General features: G+C 40.9%; 1 protein-coding gene across 1 annotated transcript; it reads left to right on the top strand.

The window, feature by feature from the left end:
* The first annotated feature begins 1,381 nt into the window (after positions 1-1,381).
* On the top strand, positions 1,382-18,068 carry HTATSF1 (HIV-1 Tat specific factor 1). Its single transcript, XM_084789133.1, has 10 exons — positions 1,382-1,600; positions 1,790-2,031; positions 4,265-4,445; positions 4,794-4,841; positions 5,432-5,586; positions 7,720-7,883; positions 9,356-9,455; positions 13,881-13,970; positions 15,003-15,140; positions 15,665-18,068. The coding sequence occupies exons 2-10, from the start codon at positions 1,846-1,848 to the stop codon at positions 16,856-16,858; spliced, it is 2,256 nt and encodes a 751-aa protein (XP_084645259.1). The 5' UTR covers positions 1,382-1,600; positions 1,790-1,845; the 3' UTR covers positions 16,859-18,068.
* Positions 18,069-18,966: the final 898 nt, after the last annotated feature.

The raw sequence follows: 18,966 nt of genomic DNA, 5'->3' as shown, positions 1-18,966 counted from the left end.
ATTTTCAGGTCGGAGCAAGAACTCAGCAATGCTTAAATGAATCTACCAAAATCCATAGCATACAAATTTAGTTCTCCACCACTTCTACTAAAACCAAGGACATCGTAAAAATATGTGTATTTGGAAACAAAAACTACTGTTTTAAAAAATACTGTTAAGGTTGAAACCAGATTCACAGAGGTCTGTGATGAGCCAGGATGGTCTAGAACCCACTCACAACCACTGTATTTACAAAGAAAGGTGATTGGAATTAAAGTGATTTCTTCGATTCCCTACTGTCAAGTCTGGGTTAGAGCTCTGATGATCACACATACAGCGTTCACTGGGACTTTTAGTGAATTAAAATATTACTGCATAGTTTACATTACAGCAACAAATGTTGTTGATAAATGGAATCAAATTTTTTAAAAAGCTCTCTAGAATTTTCTAGTTTTTGAGTATAAAACTGTGTTTTGAGTATAAAACTAGTTTTCTGGGCTGAAAACAGAACAATTGCCACTCTCCAGCATCTGGTATTTATATCATATTGTTCACCAACCATTAACTGAATCTCCCTTGATCTGTGCTTGTCTTCTCCACTGCTGTGGAACCTCACCCAATGAATGCCTGGCACTTAATAGGAGTTCAGTAAATACTTGTCTGTTTTTAAAAACATGGACTCCTGCACTTTTTGCTGTGCATGAAACATGTGAGAGGAAAGTTCTGATTAGAGCAGTTAGTGAGCTGGTATTCTAAGAGGAAACGGAGCCACACGGTTCAGCTGGTTTACACCGGGATGTTTACAGTCAAGCTTCAAGTTTCAGGATGGAACACCTCTGATACACTGCTGTAGGCTGTAGGCAAAAAGTACTCTCTCACACCGCAAGCCTAAGCGTGGTACCACGTACAAAACTGACGTGAGATTAGGAACTGATGGGCCCTTCTGTCCTCCATTTGATCACTCACTCATTCCTCACTAGACGCCAAAGCGTGTGTTAGGTGTTTGGGTTCCTAAGATGAGCAAAAAACTGTGTGCCCTAGGGCAAGCATTTAAAACTAAGCATTACTTGGCTCCTGTGCAAGGGCGGGGATTTGAGCGAAGGAGGTGCAAAGGTTTCGCGAAGCGGTTGAAACTTGTCCCACAGTCCCACCCACCTCCCCAAGATGGCGGCTGCCGCAAAGCCCCTCTAGCGGCAGCTCTATTGAAGAGTCCTACGTCCTTTTTTAGGCTATCGCTTGGGCAAAACTCGTCCGGAATGCAGAGGAGCCCACCTGGCCCAAGGTTCCTGGGGCGTCATGCCTCTCTACAGGCTGCATCTCCAAGCGAGTATGTACACACACGCGGCAAGAGCATGCCTTTGGAGCCCCGCCCCTGACTCTCGCAAGCGTCGCCACCATATGACGCCAGGGTAGGCGTGCCAGCGTGCCCCACTACGTCTTCATGCGCGGACAATGGCGACTGCATTAGCCTGAGCTGAACTTGGTTCACAAATCGTTTCCCGACGTGGCGGGAGGAAGCTCAGGTGCCTCCGGAGCCTGCCGCTGAAGTGGCAGCGCGCGTGCGCGCTCCCGCCTTGCCCTGGACTGGGAGGTGGCATTCAGGCCCGGTGGAGCCTGCCAGGTGAGTGGCAGTGACTGCGCTGGCAGCTTCAAGGCGCATGCTCGCGCATGTGGGGCGGGCTGGAGGGCGGAGCCTGGGCGGTGCAGCTTAGACTTCCCAGGGACTGCTGGGGCGCTGCGAGGAGGCGGACTGGGGCTTGCAGTGTGGGTTCTGAGCTCCTCGGACCAACCTCTTTCTGCTCTTTTCCAGAGTCGCTTTGGCCTCTTCATTTGTCTGATCGCTGTCGCCGGGGCTACCCAGGAAACATGAGTGGCAACAACTTAAGCGGGAACGATGAGTTTGATGAACAGTTGCGAATGCAAGAATTGTATGGCGACCCCAAGGACGGTGACATCCAGGATGAGCCCTCTGGAGAAACCGATTCTTCGGGACAACCACCGGATGACACTCCCTATGAGTGGGACCTTGATAAGAAGGCTTGGTTTCCTAAGGTAAAGCTTGACTGCCATTGGGAGCTGGGCCGGGAGGCTCCCTGGCCACCCTAGCGGGACACCCCTCTTAGTACTGGTGAAATACTAAGTCCTTGAACTGGTGGTTAGTGGTTAGTCTGTTCAGTCTATTGCAGTACCGACGTATGAAGGAAAGTAGTTGTTAGGGTGGTGCCTTAAGCGCTTTTTATGCCTTATTAATTTGTGTGTGTGAAGGTCACAGTTGGTTGATGTTTTTACTGCAAAGAGGAAAAACACCCAGAAAAACATATTAGTAACAGTTTCATCCTGTATAGCCAATATTAACTTCTATGAGACACGTATGCATGCTGTGTGCAAAGTGCAGCTTGTTGATTTAAGGGGTGAGAAAACAGCTGTTTACTACTCTACTGAATTACTCTACTGAATAAACTTTCCCTGCATCTTGTTTTATTTTTCGACTGAATTTTGTTTCAGGGCATCTTAAGTTTGAACCTTCTAACCACAGGAATATGACTAGGAAGACACCGAAAATGGATGGGACAAAATCTCTACATTTGTTTTGAGTACTTGGGAATTGCTAAGTGTTTAATTTCAACATGGAAAGAAAGTAACTAATGTTAAGCCTGGTGTTGTCAACTGTCTGATCAAAGTGCCCTGCTAGTCTTAGCCTCACAGGAGTTTTGGTATCAAAGGGTACTAACAGCACACAAGTAGTTTGAGAGCCAGTTACAAAAAAAAAAAAAAAAACTTTTCTACATTGTGTACATGGATCGTTAGTTCAAAAATTCATTATTTCAACTATTCTTTCTGATTTTGTATTTGTGCATATTTCAAGTTCCCCAGATTGTAAAAATTTCACTCTTCCACTTCCGGACTTAGAATTGCTGCTTGAATGTCCATGTGACTTCCTTTTGAGTGCATTTAATAGTCTCACAAGCAATTACTTGGGAACTTTATCTTTTATGTTATGGAAAACCATAGCTCTTTAAACTTTGGGTTCTAAAATTTCTCCCATTTTCTTTTTCCACAGAGGGATTCTCTGTGTAGCCTTGGGTGTCCTGGCCTCGCTTTGTAGACTAGGCTGGTCTCGAACTCACAGCGATCCAACTCACAGGCCTGCCTCTGCCTCCAGAGTGCTGGTATTACAGATGTGTGTCACCACGCCCGCCTGCCATTTTTTATTTTTTGAGACAGTTTCTAGTGCTGGAATTTAAGTCGTGTGCTACCACGCCCGCCCGCCATTTTTTTTTTTTTGAGACAGTTTCTAGTGCTGGAATTTAAGTCGTGTGCTACCACGCCCGCCCGCCATTTTTTTTTTTTTTTTTTTTTTTTTTAGACAGAGTTTCTCTGTGTAGCCCTGGCTGTCCTGGAACTCACTCTGTAGACCAAGCTGGCCTCAACCTCATATCCAGCTTGCCTCTGACTCCCTGAGTGCTAGGATTATAGGCATGCACTACCACGCACACCTGGCTTTTTTTTTTTTTTGAGTCTGTTTCTCTGTGTAGCCCAGCTGTCAGGGACACTATAGACCAAGCTGGTCTCGAACTCACAGAGATCCAACTCACAGGCCTGCCTCTGTCTCCTGAGTTCCTAGATTAAAGGTGTGCATATCCACCACCTGGCTAAAATTTCTCCACTTTTTCTGTGCGCCTGAAAGTGATAAACAGAACTTACAACTTCATTTAGCCATTTTCCCTGGTGTGAGGTGTATTTTGGGTTGGTCTTTAATTTGTTCTGTCACTAAACACTGAAGTGAATTAGTACTAGAACTAAAGTGAGCATTTTGTTTGACAGTTGCCAGCTTCACTCATAAACACAAAAATTTTAGTGTACATATATATTTGTGTGTATCTGCACACAGAAAGGTGATTTCTGTGATTAGATTACTAGTTGACTTTTAGTTTTACTCTCTCGTTATTTAACATAACTTCGTTTTATGTATTGGCCACCTTACTCAAATATACTGTAGAGAAGCAGTAGGTAATTTATTAAAAACTAGAAAAGGTGTTGGCATCACTTAAAATTATACTTTTCTTCGTGTTGGCAATATTAGGATATTTGTCTTACTTTTATTACACTACACAGAGATAAGATGACTGGTCTCGAATTATACTTTAATTAGTACAACTACCTGTGGCATAAAATTCACACTTGTTGAATTTTTAGGTCATAGTAACTGAATGTACAGCCGTATAACACAGTTTCAACAAGTGAAGTAACCATGTCTGCATTGTGTGTTGACTTACTCACTTAGATCACTGAAGATTTCATTGCGACGTATCAGGCTAATTACGGCTTTTCTAGTAATTGTGCATCCAGTTCTACTGAGAATGCCCAGGACACCAACACCAACACTGTAGAAGAACCTCCACAGAAAGAAACCCCGGAAACCACTGACCACAAAAAGAGGGGAGAAAAGAGAAAGGCCGAATCAGGCAAGTGGTTCTGCCTTACAAAGCCTGGGTTGAAAACTGAGATAGGAAAAATGTGTGAATACAGTTTACATTTTGGAGGATCATAATATCATTGAAGGAATGATAATGTGAGTTTTCACTTTAAGAAAGGCTTAAAGTCATGGAGAATCTAGATAGCCTTTTTCTTTCTCAGAGAGAGCACTAAAGCTAATTCTCAGTCAAACGGTTTCTTCTTTTGGAAGCTGGGTTAGTCTTAGTCTTTTTAAATAAGGAGAATATTCTAAACATTTTAAGAAACTGCCATTGCAAAGACTTCATAATGTTAATGATGTTTCTTCAAGTATTTTACTTGTTTCACTTGATTTTTAGGATGGTTCCACGTTGAAGAAGACAGAAATACCAATGTATATGTGTCAGGTATCCTTTTTTATGAACTTTTAAAAAATTATTTATTATATATACAGTGGTCTGCCTGCATGTATGCCTATATGCCAGAAGAGAGCACTAGATCTCATTACAGATGGTTTTGAGCCATCTTGTCGTTGCTGGTAATTGAACTCAGGACCTTTGGAAGAACAGCCCATGCTCTTAACCTCTGAGCCATCTCTCCAGCCCTTTCATGAAGTTTTAAGGTTGAAAACATTTAGTAATGAGACTTTGTGCTAAGTGACTTTTAGTTTTTGATGTATTTTGTACACCCCCTTTTGTTAACTAGGAATTTGTTTAGTACAATATGAAGAAAAATTATGCAACTTTGCATGCTGTTTTGTATGCCTGCCTTAGATAATTTACAGAAATTTGTTCCTTCAGAGTTAGTGAAGCATAAGCAGAGCATAACTGTGATATATCTTAATATAGATAATATGAATGTTCTTGATTTCTAAATAGGAAGTTTTGTACTCACACAAATCAGCTTTGTGCTCACCCAGTTGTCATTTCTCATTGATAAAATGCAAAATACCTTTTACCTTCCTTAAAAACTTTAAAATTGTTCTCTGAAATTACAGGTCTGCCTCCAGATATCACAGTGGATGAATTTATACAGCTTATGTCCAAATTTGGCATTATTATGAGAGATCCTCAGACTGAAGAATTTAAGGTCAAACTTTATAAAGATGATCAAGGAAATCTTAAAGGAGATGGGCTTTGCTGTTATCTTAAGGTTGGTTTTTTGGTCAAATAAGTCTCTTGTCTCTGTACTATTGACTCAGGTACAAGGGCTAGAATTTTTTATAGATACTACCTACCCTAAACCATCCAAAACAGAGTATAAAGAAAACTGTGTATAGATGATGTTGGTACCTCTTCTAGATTTTAGATATAAATTAGTTTCCATATGGTCTATTTGAGTAAGGCTGAAAATATATAACACAAAGGAAGTATTAAGTAAGAGAGAGTAAAATCCGAAAGTTAACTTAGTAAATCTAGGGTTGTTTGTTTTAAGAAACTGTTTGCTACAAGGTCAACGTGTTATGTAAACATGTGATTGTGGGGCTTCTCTTATCTTCGAAAAATCTCACTGCAAAGATCTCTTCATCAGTGTATGTGATCAACAGTTTATAATTCTGAGAAGAAAAAAAGCAGTGGCATTTTATTTGCACATTGGAGTGAATTGGAATGTGGTTTTGCAAAGTCTTACCTGCCACCTATTTTTGCAAATACAGTTTCATCGTTCACTTACCTTTGTGTTTGGCTGCTTTTGTGTTTCATCAGTAGCATCGAGTGGTTACAGTAGCAACCTCTGACCTCAAAGCCTAAACTGGTTACTGACTGGCTCTTTAGAAAAAGTTTTTAAGCTCTGAATTAGACTGGAAAGGAGATGGTGAATTATACTTGCTGCTTTAAATACTACATAAGAGAATTAAAATGGAAATTTGTGGACTTTTGTGTGGTCTTGTTACTGTAAATTGCACAGGGATTGCTTGATGTGAAAGGAACACTGGTCAGTCTTCTTAGGAGCACATGTTATCCATTATTGCCTGGCATGAAACAAACGACCACAATTATGACATGTATTTGTCAAAGAACCTGGAAATAACTACAAATCCAAGTAAAAAATGACCATGTAGTAGTATAACTATCATGGGTGTGTAGTTAGTGGACCGTATGCAATGGAATCAGAAGAAAGGCTTGAGCTGGCAAAGTGTGGGATTATCAGCCTCCAGTCAGTTTCTTAAACAAGATGGGGTGGTGGACTCTACCATGATCATTTACAGTGTTAGTCTTCTATTTCATGTGTAAGGGGTGAGAATTTTACCAGCCCAAAGATGAATAAAAACCTGTGAAGTCACGCTTTAAAAGAAGAGGGTGTTCATGGGATTTTTAAAAATTAGTTTCTTTTTGTATGTGCATACACACACATACACACACACACGAATGCTGTTGCTGAGATGGTTGTGAGCCACCCATATGCCTGCTGGTAACTGAGCTTGGGTCCCCTGCAAAAGCAGCAAGGGCTCTTACCTGTTGAGCCATCTCTTCAGCTCCATATTTGGGTTTCTAAGGAAAAACATTGCTCCGTGAAACACTTTTATATAAAACTTAGGGCCTATGAAAGTAACAGATTGTCAAACCAGTAAGTTACATTACGGAAAATAAAGTTCCTTACTCCAGGATCCGTGTCTAAGGGAACAGCTCAGATCAGTGATCCTCTGTGCTGTCCTCAGCCCTTTATATTTTTTAGTCTGTTTGAGTGAGATGATAACTACTGTGTTTGTGTTAGGACCCAGAATCCATAAATGCATTTAATATATAAGCCATTAAATAATTATCTCCTACTGAACTTGCTATTACAGATCTACATCTTAGTTTGATGAAGCAGCTGAACATTAAAGGCTGGCTGTATTACTCCAGTTCCTTGAACCAGCCACAGTTAAGTAGATGTTACAGAATTTCAAAACTGGAATGTGCCCGAGAATTTAATCAAGTCCGTTCCTCTCATTCTGCCGATGAGAACTTGGGGCTCCCGGAGACAAATATTACCCAATAATATAATTTACTGAACAGCTACTTAAGCCATGCACTAACTTTTCCATATACTATTTCCTCTAATTTTGTCAGGAACCCTGTGATGAAGATAGCATTTTAGTTTTTTTTGTAGATGGAGAAGTGGGTTTAGAGAACAAATCACATACCTAAGTTAACTCGGGTGGTTGAGGTCTACCTATATTTTGAACAAAGCTTTCCTGATTAGTATTCTAAGACTTTTTATCCCAAAGTAGGTAGCTGTTTATATCAAAATCTCATTTCATTTCAATACTCAACTTAGTGACTGTTTTATTTTACCTTTATAAAGAAAGAATCGGTGGAACTTGCATTAAAACTTTTGGATGAAGATGAAATTAGAGGCTACAAATTGCATGTCGAGGTGGCAAAGTTCCAGCTCAAGGGCGAATATGATGCCTCAAAAAAGAAGAAGAAGTGCAAGGATTATAAGAAGAAGCTGTCTCTGCAACAAAAGTTAGTATTTTTTTCTTTTTTGAAAAGTTTCATATAAATATTTTAAAGTATGTTCTTGAGACTTCATTTTGTTCTATCAGACACGTCTACAGATTATTCTAAAAGCATTTCAGTAGCTAATCAGGGTTGTCGTCAGTCTCTTCCATGGGCTCACTTGGCAGTGGTGTGGAGCTTTTTCTTTTTTGGCATGATTTTTTTTTTACTCTGTCCTAGACTTCTTAATTTAAAAACAAAACAATGAGTGATGGCGGAGCTTCACGAAACTCCCCTGCCTCTCCGTCACCTCTTCCCGCGCTCCCGGCCCCCACCTTTTGTGCTCCCAGTCCCTCTTCAGTAGATAAAGAACTTAATTTTGGGGGTGATTATTTATGAAGTAAAAGGGACCTTAACTGATCTCAGTATTGAACATCAAATGAAGAGTTGAAGCCTTTATGCCAGAACCATGCCTTCATTTTTCATGTGGATTGAAATTAACTGCAAGGAGCTAAATCTGTATATACAGGTTTGTTAGTAAAAATTAGAAATGATAAAGGTTTTATCATTGCATTTACCATATATATATGTGTGTATGTATATATATATGTAATGCTACCTTTCTATTAATTTATTATTAAACATGTTTTGAAATATGCTTATTTTAGGAAATTAGTCAAAGGAATAAATACTTCCACCAGTAAATTCTGTTAGCATTCTAACGTGCTTAAACTCATGATAAAATGATCATGTTTTCTTTGTGTGGTCCCGTTTTTTTACAGACTTAAAATAGACAGCTACAAATTTTACAAACAGTGTAAGGAAAATATAAGATTATAGCAAAGAGCCACTAGTAGTATACTACTCAGTGCACTTTGTTCTTCCTAGTGTTATAAATTACATACAAATGTATGGGTTTTGGTAGCCATTCATATTACATGGGTTCTCTATCCGTGGGCTTACTGTACTAAATAAGTACTATTTTTTCCCTTGTCATTAGTGCCTATACATTGTAACATGACAGCTGCTTACATAGCATTTACATTATGTGTAAGGTATTAGAGTACCCAAGAGAGAATTTAAAGTGCATGGGAAGACAGGTATAGGTTGTAAGCCAACACAGTAGTCTTCTGTATTAATGTTCGGTATGGCCAAGGATTTTGATGTCCAGCTGGGGATGTATGTCCTGGAACCAATTCCCCACTGGTAATGGCTGGATGCCTCTCCATCTTTTCATCTGTGTAGAAAGTTATACATACTACATCATTAGGAGGCTTTAGAAGTCTAACTTCAGTGCTCTTCCAGGGAGATGAGTTAATTTATAAGGGGGACTTCTCATGTGAGGGATTTCAGATACTGAGTGGGTTAGAATTTTTATTTTTACTTCATAAAGCTCTATGGAACTGTGTTAGAATCAGATGACTGAAGATTGTATCCCTTTTTCTCTCCCACAAATCTGAACCCAGATTTCAGTTTATGACTATTTTTTGTTACATTAGGCAGTTGGATTGGAGACCTGAGAGGAGAGCTGGACCATCCCGGATGCGCCATGAGCGAGTTGTCATCCTCAAAAATATGTTTCACCCCTTGGATTTTGAGGTAGGAAGTGGTGTTTTAACATCTAAAAATTCTGTTATGTTTTCTTATAAGAGGATTCAAAGCTTACTATGCCCTGTCCTGAAGACATGTTTCTGTAGTCATGGGTAGAATAGGAAAATGGAGCAAAGAACCAACTTATATTTAGAATTCCCTCCTTCCTTTGATTGTATCCCAGAAAAAAATGGTTAATATTCATACTGTGGCCCCAAATCACAGCTGCTTGCTATCTGAAATCAAATTGAGGGAGCAGCCTGTGGGTTTGTACTACAGTTCAGTAAACAGCAGCTGATTTGGGTGGGGAGCATCAATTCCACACTCACATCTGAAAACTTTGTGTTACTATTAACAGTTTGATCCTTAAAGAAATCTGATGTTCAAATAGTGGAGGTTGTTTCACAGGACCACATTTTTAATATCCATGTAAAATCCCCAAACCAGCAAGAAGGTGTTAAAGAAATAGTAGTAATTGTCTAGATAGCTTGCATTGCATTGTGCCTCTTGATGTTATGTGCTAGTGTGGATGGATGCTATCAGTAGTGAAAAAACCACCTTTGTTTTCTCTGTCTGGTTCAGCAATTAATGATAACACATTGCATACAAGGAAAAAATGTTCACAATGTAAAACTTCCGATTTGGAAACATTGTAGTTTCAACCTGTTTGCTTGTTTCTGTTCATGTTGTCAACAGTGTCAAATGGTAGTTTCACTTTAGCTCCTTAGCCTTGAAATGGTCAGTTCATTGCTGAACTGTGGTCATGAGGTAGTGACAAGTATGCTTCGATGGATTGTGTAGTCTACTTCTCGCCTGAGATCCAGAAGACTTGGGATATGTAGCAGCTGGTTTAGATGTAGAGTAGTAATGAAGTGCAAGTGAAAAGCATGAATGCATACAACATAGTCAGTTTGACTTGAGGTTCTTCCAACTTTAACAAGGCGTGACAGCAGCTGTGCATTTCAACAGAGAGCGTGATTCACAGTTTGGGTTTTGAGATTTTTGTCAAGCTGGTGACATTTGGTGTGATCCTTTCTCACAATTCTAGGCAGCAGCTGCAAGCTGCATGCAATGCTCCAACAGCCATTTGCCACGAGGGTTAGCAACCAACAGTCTACAGTGTACCTATCCACTGTTCAGTTAACTAGCTAGGCTATTCAACACTATGATAAAACAGGCTTTTGAGATGCTTTTGCCAAGCTCTGGGCTAATAGATGTTCTGTGTGTATTACACAAATGTAAAGTGAACTTTATACTTAGTAGATTTTCAGTTTAGGCTGGCTTTAGCGAGACAGGTGGGCCATCTGGACTTACTTTTTGAAATGTTGTTCTTGCCAGAGAAGGTTTTAAAAGTAATGCATGTAATCCACTGGATATGTTGCTAGCGTGCCTCATTATCGTGTCCATGGAAAAGGAGTGCTTGGTTTATCAGGTGATGTACATACATTTATTTCGCTTAAACTCAAGCAAGAAACCTTGTAAACTTCATCCAAAGCATCTGGCCCTCTAAATGTCATCCAATACACCTGGCCCTCTGCAAATAGGAGTCTGTAATTGCATCTGTTTCTTCTTCCTCTGGCCTTGCTCACTGGGAGAACTTTCTCCAATAAAGCTATCACACTATGCACAATTAGGCTTTCCTAGATAGAGCCCATATTATTTGTCCCCTAAAAACTACTTTGGTTTTTAGGTTTTTTTTTTTTTAAGTAGACCTACACTGTGTAGCTCAGGGTGGCCTTGAAGTTGCTTTGTAGCCCAGACAGGTCTCAAACTCAAAATCTTCCTGTTTCCACCTCCTGGATTGCTAGATTACAGCCTATGCCGCCACTCCTGGCTCAAACACATTTGTTCCTGGCCATTCCAAATTCTTTCTGGTGGATATTTTTGAAGACAGAAGTTTCACACTTAAAAATGGCTGACTCTTTCAAAGTGAGTCCTGGAGCCAGCAAGATGGTTCATTGGGTAAAGCTATTTGCCATCAAGCCCAAGCACCTGAGTTGGATCTTTGGACCCATGTGGTAGGAGAGAACCAAGGCTTGTAACTTGTGTGACTTCTGCCAGTGACCTTTTGGGCATGCACGCACTCACACCAAATAAACAAATAAATGGCTATAATAAAAGTCCTTGGTTTGTTTCAAGCTGTGCTTTGAAGTTCGCAAACTTTCATACTTCTGTTTTGGATAGTATTTGTTTTTGTCTGAAATAGTTTCCTCCCCTCTGCCACACTGTGAGCTCCCTAGGAACCTCGGACTTTGCCTAACGAATTGTGCTTTCACTCCTCAGTACTTGAGTGTGTGTGTAGTAATGCATCCTGAATGTTTTTGTGGTGCTCAGATCTAACCCAGGGCCTGATACATGCTGAGCAATTACACAGTCAAACATTGAGCTTCAGCCCAACCCTTCCCTGATTTTTTGTGTGAAGAATAATTGAAGGAGCTAGTGAGGTCCCTGTTCCAACCTGTCTTTCCATTGCCTAATGGAAAAAAACAGTTACTTTTTAGCATCTTTGTAAATAAGGGCACTCTTCCGTCTCCAATGTGATGCCAAATTATGTGGCAGGACAGTCTCTGTTGGCAGTGGTGTCAGAATTCGCAGAAAAGGAAATTGTTGTTGGTGTATGCTCTCTTTGTTTGCACAGATGCCTGATCTCCGGTAATCCTACTAGCTTGATGAGAGCCTGTTAACAAGAAAGATGATGGTTGTCTTCTTTTTTTAATTTTATTAATTTATTCAGATTACAACTCAGTTGTTATCCCCTCACTTGTATCCTCCTGTTCCTCCTTCCCTCCCACTTTCACCCTATTCCCCTCCCCTAGGTCTGTGACCGAGGGGGACCTCCTTCCCCACTATATGGTCACAGGCTATCAAGTCTCATCTTGGTAGCCTGCTTATTCTTTCTCTGAGTGCCACCAGGCCTCCCCACCAAGGGGAGGTGGTCAAACATGGAGCATTAGAGTCTTTCTTTTTTAAAAGTTCAGAGTTTCTAGATCTGGACCTGAAATCATGTCAGTATAGACCTGCACAGTCTTAAGTAAAGTAGACTGTAGCCACAGATTATTATAAATTAGTGAGGATTCATCTCAGCTACACAAGACACATGTAGTAGCTACTCTGTTGGGTAATACAGATACATAGAACAACTGTATCATCACAGAAACATGCTGGCTGACAAGGGAATAGATGTTTTATCATTCTCTTTGTTCTTGTTTCATAGACAGGATTTTACTAGCCCAGGTTGCCTTCATACTTACAGTGCTGGCACGTCCCATGAACTGGGATTACCGGGATAGCCCTGGTGTGCTGCTGTATAACTCTTGGTAGAAAGAGTTCAAGAGGAGTGGTAGGGACTGTTTTAATTTGACTGAAGGGTGGTTGTAAGCCTAAAGAACAGACACCAACATTAAACTTTTTAGAGGAAAATGAATACCCAGGGTATCAGAAAAAGTTCATATTTGGAAGGATGGAGTGTGTTTTCATTCCAGATACGTGAGTAATGTTAGAAGTTGCGTACATAAAAGTCCTCTCTGGTATCAGGGTAAATAATGACTAATTTTGTAATGTTACTTCCAATGGGTTCAGTGTTCAGTTCCAAGCCTTACCTAAAAATACTTTGCCTGCAAAGTTTGAATCTCAAGAAATGAAGAATCAGAATTCTTGACAGAAAGGGAGGTTCCTTTTTGTGCACATGAGTATGGCTCAATGCAATGTGAAAAGCTACAGGAAGCTCAGTATTTCTATAGCTTTAGTGAAAAAAAATAAGATGAAACTAGGAAGATTAATTTTAATAAGGAAAGGACGTGCCTAGTAACCACACATGGTCATTGTCTGCCATCTTAGTGTAAAGTTAAGATCAGAGAGTTCCATGCGTAGCTTACTAGGCTAGAGCGTCTTGGAGAAAGGGAACTGTAGGCTGCGGGAGCGCAGAGGTAGAGTGTTCGTCTCTGACTCTTCATGCCCTGAAGCATGGAGGTCTGTTTATCGGTCCTGGGAGCCTTGGATTCTCCCAGAGTTCCGAGAGGAGAACCCTCCTGAACCTGGAGCCATTGGGACCAGCAGTGCTTTAGTCTTTTTTTTTTTTTTAAAGCACATTCACAGTGGAAAAGCAACAAGAATATTTTACACAGTGCTTTAAAAAATACATGCATACACGTATGTTTAAATCTATAGTTTTCTTCCGCTGCTGTGGACCTCCCCTCTCTGCCATGCTTGTCCATTTCTTCTTTCTTACTCAGAGTAAACCTGGACTAGTAGCAGTGAGTGAAGCCATGTAACTCTTATGTTGATTCTTTCATTTATCATTATAGTCTGTAGACAGATGTACCTGACTTTAAGCAAAGCACTGTTTTTCATTTGTTAATTTGTCACAGTAGTAAACTTGGTTCTTGGATAATGAAGAAGGAGTCTCCTCCATTTTAACCTTGTTTGTTTTTGCAGGATGATCCATTGGTGCTGAATGAAATCAGAGAAGACCTGAGAGTAGAATGTTCAAAGTTTGGACAGATTAGGAAGCTCCTTCTGTTTGATGTAAGTTCAAGGTTTGCCCAAGTCAGTGCTGAAGCCTCACCCGCTTCCAAGCTGAGCAAGTGGCTGAGAGTGCCCTGGGTTTTAGATTAGTGGGTTTTGCTTTGGCTTTTTTTTTTTTTTTTGGCGGGGGTGGGGGGGGTGGGGGGGTGGGGGGTGGGGGGGTGGGGGGTGGGGGGGTGGGGGGGGTGGGGGGGTGGGGGTGGGTTGAGTCAGGATTTCTCCATATAGCCTCGGCTGTCCTGGGTTTACTTTGTAGACCAGGCTGGCCTTGAACTCTCAGAGATCCTCCAACTTCTGCCTCCTGCGTGCTGGGATTACAGGCGTGTGCCACCGTGCTCAGCTTAGATTAGTTTTTTATATCACAGGCCTGCTGTCTGTCCACAGTAGTTCAATGAACACTCTTTACCAGGCATGTCTTCGGTTGATTTGATATGCCGAGCTTATTTCCCTTCTGCCTGACTCTTAAGAATGAGAGCAAGTAGAAGAAAATGTGTGGAACATCAGTTTTCTCAAAGTTCTTGCCTTTCTCTGAATTACCTGATCATAGTCAAGGGGGAAAACAGTTGTGTATTTTTCCCTGTACTTCCAAAAATGATACAAAATACTTGTGACCCTTTATTACAGTGTATAGTTTGTGTGCTGCAAGGGCTTTACACATTGCAGGCCTCAGAACCCTTTGATGTAGGTAGCTACGAGACCTAGAGATGAGGAAACCACATCTTTTCACGTGGAAGCCCTTGCTCAGTGCTCCTTCAGCGCCCTTCCCAGGGCAAATCTGACCTCAGTTCACACTTAACAATCACATGGCCTTGTCCCTTAGATAGTGTTATTAACAGAAACTTTTGCAAGGACACTGCACTGGCCTTGTTAGACAAGATGATGCTAAAGAAGTAGCTGATCGCTGGCTGGGACAAAGGGGAGACATTTCTTAAGTCTCTTAGCTCACAGTGTCAGGAGGCATTACTTGTCTTTGGAAATGTGTCTGTAATTTTTCATCTTGTCATTCCGTCCTTCTAATTTTTGTCTTTTTAGAGACACCCAGATGGGGTGGCATCTGTGTCCTTCAGAGAACCAGAGGAGGCTGATTATTGTATTCAAACTCTTGATGGAAGGTGGTTTGGTGGCCGTCAGATCACTGCTCAAGCCTGGGATGGGACTACAGATTATCAGGTATATCCTGCAGCTGTCAAGGAAGGGGGCAGGAACTTGCATTGTCAACTGTAGGTCTAGTGTGAGGGTTGGCTTAATCTGTTTTGTATAATATGTCTTGTAAATAATGTTTTACATTGGGTGATAGAGACAAACTTAATCACTTCTCAGTTTATAGTCTGAACTTGGAGGCTTTCTCAGAATGATAAGAAAAGAACATTAAACTACAGTATCCCTCATTCTTTCTGTTATAGACAGCGCACAGAACTTAAATAGTAATGTTTTAGGAAATGAAACATTTTTCAGCAATACCAGCATACCAGTATTTGCTTGTATTGATATGATCTTGTTTAAGGTTAAATTGTATGTAAGGTTGTTTAACCAAGGCATATGGTTTTGAAGACTAGAGATGAAGGAAGTGCTTGATTGCTTTAGGAAAGTTGCTCTATAGAACCAGGGTACTTGTGTATTAGAAATGATCAGAGAGGATGTTAGCTTCCTTTTGCCTAAAACTCATTTTAACCATAGTTCCTGTTTATGTACAGGTAGAGGAGACCTCAAGAGAAAGAGAGGAAAGGCTGAAAGGCTGGGAGGCATTTCTCAATGCCCCTGAGGCCAACAGAGGCCTCCAACGTATGGATTCCATCTGTGCTCCAGAAAGGGCAGGGCCTTCGAGAGTGAGGCATTTTTCAGAGCACCCAAGCATGTCTAACACGCATGTTCAGGAGGCTACAACTGGAATGGCATTTGAAGAAACTATCGATGAAAATAAGTTTGAAAAGGCAGAAGATGGGGGAGAATCAGAAGGAGATGCTTCTGAAAAAGATGCTAAAGAAGGTGGTGGGTCTGATGAGGGTGACTCTGAGAGAGAGTGTGAAGAGGGCCGCCCTGGAGCAGACGGCGAAGAAGGCCGCCCTGGGAGTGAGCTTGAAGACGGTAATCCTAAAACGGAGTCTCGAGAGAATTGCATTGAAAGAGTCTCCAAGAAGAAAGACAAAGATGGTTATGAAAACAATGGCCTTGCAAAAGAGGCAGAAAGCAGTGACCCCAGCAAAACCTCTGAAGAGGAAGAAGGCCTCATGAAAGAGTCAGAGGATGATGACTCAGACAGAGATTCTGAGGAAGACCGCTCAGAAAAGGAGTCTGAAGATGGCTCTGACAAAGAATTAGAAGAAAATGGTGTTAAAAACGATTTCGACCAGGATGCCTTTGACAAGGAGTTCCCTGAAAATGTTGAGAACGAGTCAGAAGAAAATGACACTGACAAATCAGAATTTGATGAAGGCTCTGATAGACTGTTAGGTGAGGAAGGGTCTGAGAGAGAATTTGAGGATGACTCAGATGAAAAGGAGGAGGAAGGAGATGAGGAAGAAGAGGAAGTTATATATGAAAAGGTTTTTGATGATGAGTCTGATGAAGATGAAGAAGAAGTAGATGAAAAGGAGTGTGAAGATGCTGATGACAAAGAGGAAGAAGATGACATAGATGAAAAGCTCTTTGAAGACTCAGATGAAAAGGAAGATGAAGAAGATACAGATGTAAAGAAAGATGAAGATGCCAATGACAAGCTATTTGATGATAATTCCAATGAGAAGTTGTTTGATGAGGAAGACGGTCTCAATGAGAAGTTGTTTGATGATTCTGATGAGAGAGGGACTTTGGGGAATGTGAAGGAGGATGGGTCTCAGTCCACAGACAGCAGCTTTGCCCTCAGTAGTGATGATGATGATGAAGTGTAATCTTTTCCACTTGCTTCTTAGGGAGAGCCTGTATCTCCATTTGCCTGTGCTTCAGGGTCAGTAGTAGTATTACATCATGTGCATAGTGGTAGGATGCCAGCAGACTCACATCTTGAAGGATTTTGTTCTCACCTGTACCAATGAATTTAAATATGTTTATTGGCTCTTCAATTAAAACTTCATGGTTACACTGGGCTTGGGGTGTGGTGCATGCCTTTAATCCCAGCACTCGGGAGGCAGAGGCAGGTGGATGACTGTGAGTTCGAGGTCAGCCTTGTCTGCAGAGCGAATCCAGGACACCCAAGGCTACACAGAGAAACTCTTTCTCAAAAAACCAAAAAAAAAAAAAAAAAAAAACAAAACAAAAACAAAAACAAAAAACTTCATAGTTACAATGCAAGTAAACTGGATACCTATTGTTTTGTTGGATTTGTTAAATGCATGCAAAAGAATATTTTTAAAGTACTCTAATTGGAATTTGTGATATTCAGAAATAAAGATAAATTGATAATATGCAGAAACAGAAATGTGCACTTGAGTTCACTTGTATTGTAAATCAACTGTTGGTTGATTCTCCCTCAGCCCTTGTTTGTAAGCTGTGTTACATTTGGGATAACTTTTCCCCATTATATACCATAACATGGTCCTAAAGTCATAAAAGGAATGATATTCCAGACCCCCTCCCCCAATCCTTAAAAGTTACCTGTTTTCTACCCCCTTTCCCCTAAAACCAAGATGTACAAAACTAAATTTCACATGGTGCACAGCTTTGGATATTGAAAATGGGTGGACTGTACAAATTTAAATGATGAATAAAGTTCTCAGGCCTCTCTCCAGAAAGATGTATGCACAACCGTTACACAGCTTTTCTTTATGATTTATTTTTTAAAATGTATTCACTTTACATCCCAATTGTAGCCCCCTCCCTTGTCTCTTCCCACTCCCGTACTCCCTCCCGCATCCCCCTCCCTCACCTAGTCCTCAGAAAGGGGGATTCGCCTCACCTCTCATCTGACCCCAGCCTTTCAAGTCTCATCTGGACTGCCTGCATCCTCTTCCTCTGTGGCCTGGCAAGGCTGCCCTGCCAGGGGGAAGTGACCAACGAAAAAATATAGAATGCTTCATGAATTTGGGTGTCATCCCAAATTAGCATGGCAAGGGCCATGCTAATCTGTGTATTCCAATTCTAATATATGTGCTGCCAAAACGAGCACCATTGCACAGCTTTTTTTTTATACAGTTTGGAGAAGTTCATAGATTCCCTCGAAGATGAGTAACTTTTCCTAGGAATATACCTTTTTTTGTTGTTTTTAGAAATCACAGTTCCTAGTATTGTGCCAAATCAGTTTAACACATGAATCATCTGTGATCGTGTTTTCTCAATTCAGTATTGGTGAATTTACCAATAATGTAGTGTTAAGTTGTGTTGGGAGCACTGTACTGTATCAGTGCTCAAATACCCACTTATTAGGGACTCTAAAGGAAAGGAATGCTTTGCCTTCTATACACATCGGTTGGAATGTGTGGTTCAGCAACACAAATTAAGTGCACAACTATCACAAGAAAAGGGTCTTTGTGGTAAGTGTCATTTTGGCTCTTTATAGTAACACATACCTGTAATCTTAACTGTAGAGAGGCAGAGGTGCCGTAGTCCAAGATCATCCTGGTCTCCATAGGTTCAGGCCAGCCTCAGCCTGATACTGAAACCCTATCTCAGAAAGAAAAGCATGATTTGATAATCCAAGCTGCCATTAAATGTAAACCTAATCAGTTGTTGCATATTAAGAGGGATTAACACTGCTAGGCAAAGACTCCTTACCATTTGCAGACAGGAAATAAGACATTCTGCTATTTTTGGGGCTTGATAGTCAAAGCAGTGCCAACCCTAGCAGTTAAAGTCTCCCATGTGTCCATGCATGCATGCAAGCCTGCTCATGTGTTTTTGTGTGCCTTGTATGTGTGTTTCAATTAGAGTATGCTGTTCCCACAGCCTGTCCAGTTTTCCCAAGTTCTCTCATTTGGTTGATTAAAACGACTCATGTAAATGTAAAATGTAAATGTAAAATGTAAAATGACTCAGTAGAAGTCATAGACAGCTGTTAGTAACA

Source organism: Acomys minous (assembly GCF_964271855.1).
Source record: "Acomys minous genome assembly, chromosome: 7".
Classification (NCBI taxonomy): domain Eukaryota; kingdom Metazoa; phylum Chordata; class Mammalia; order Rodentia; family Muridae; genus Acomys; species Acomys minous.
This window is presented reverse-complemented; position numbering and strand designations above follow the sequence as displayed.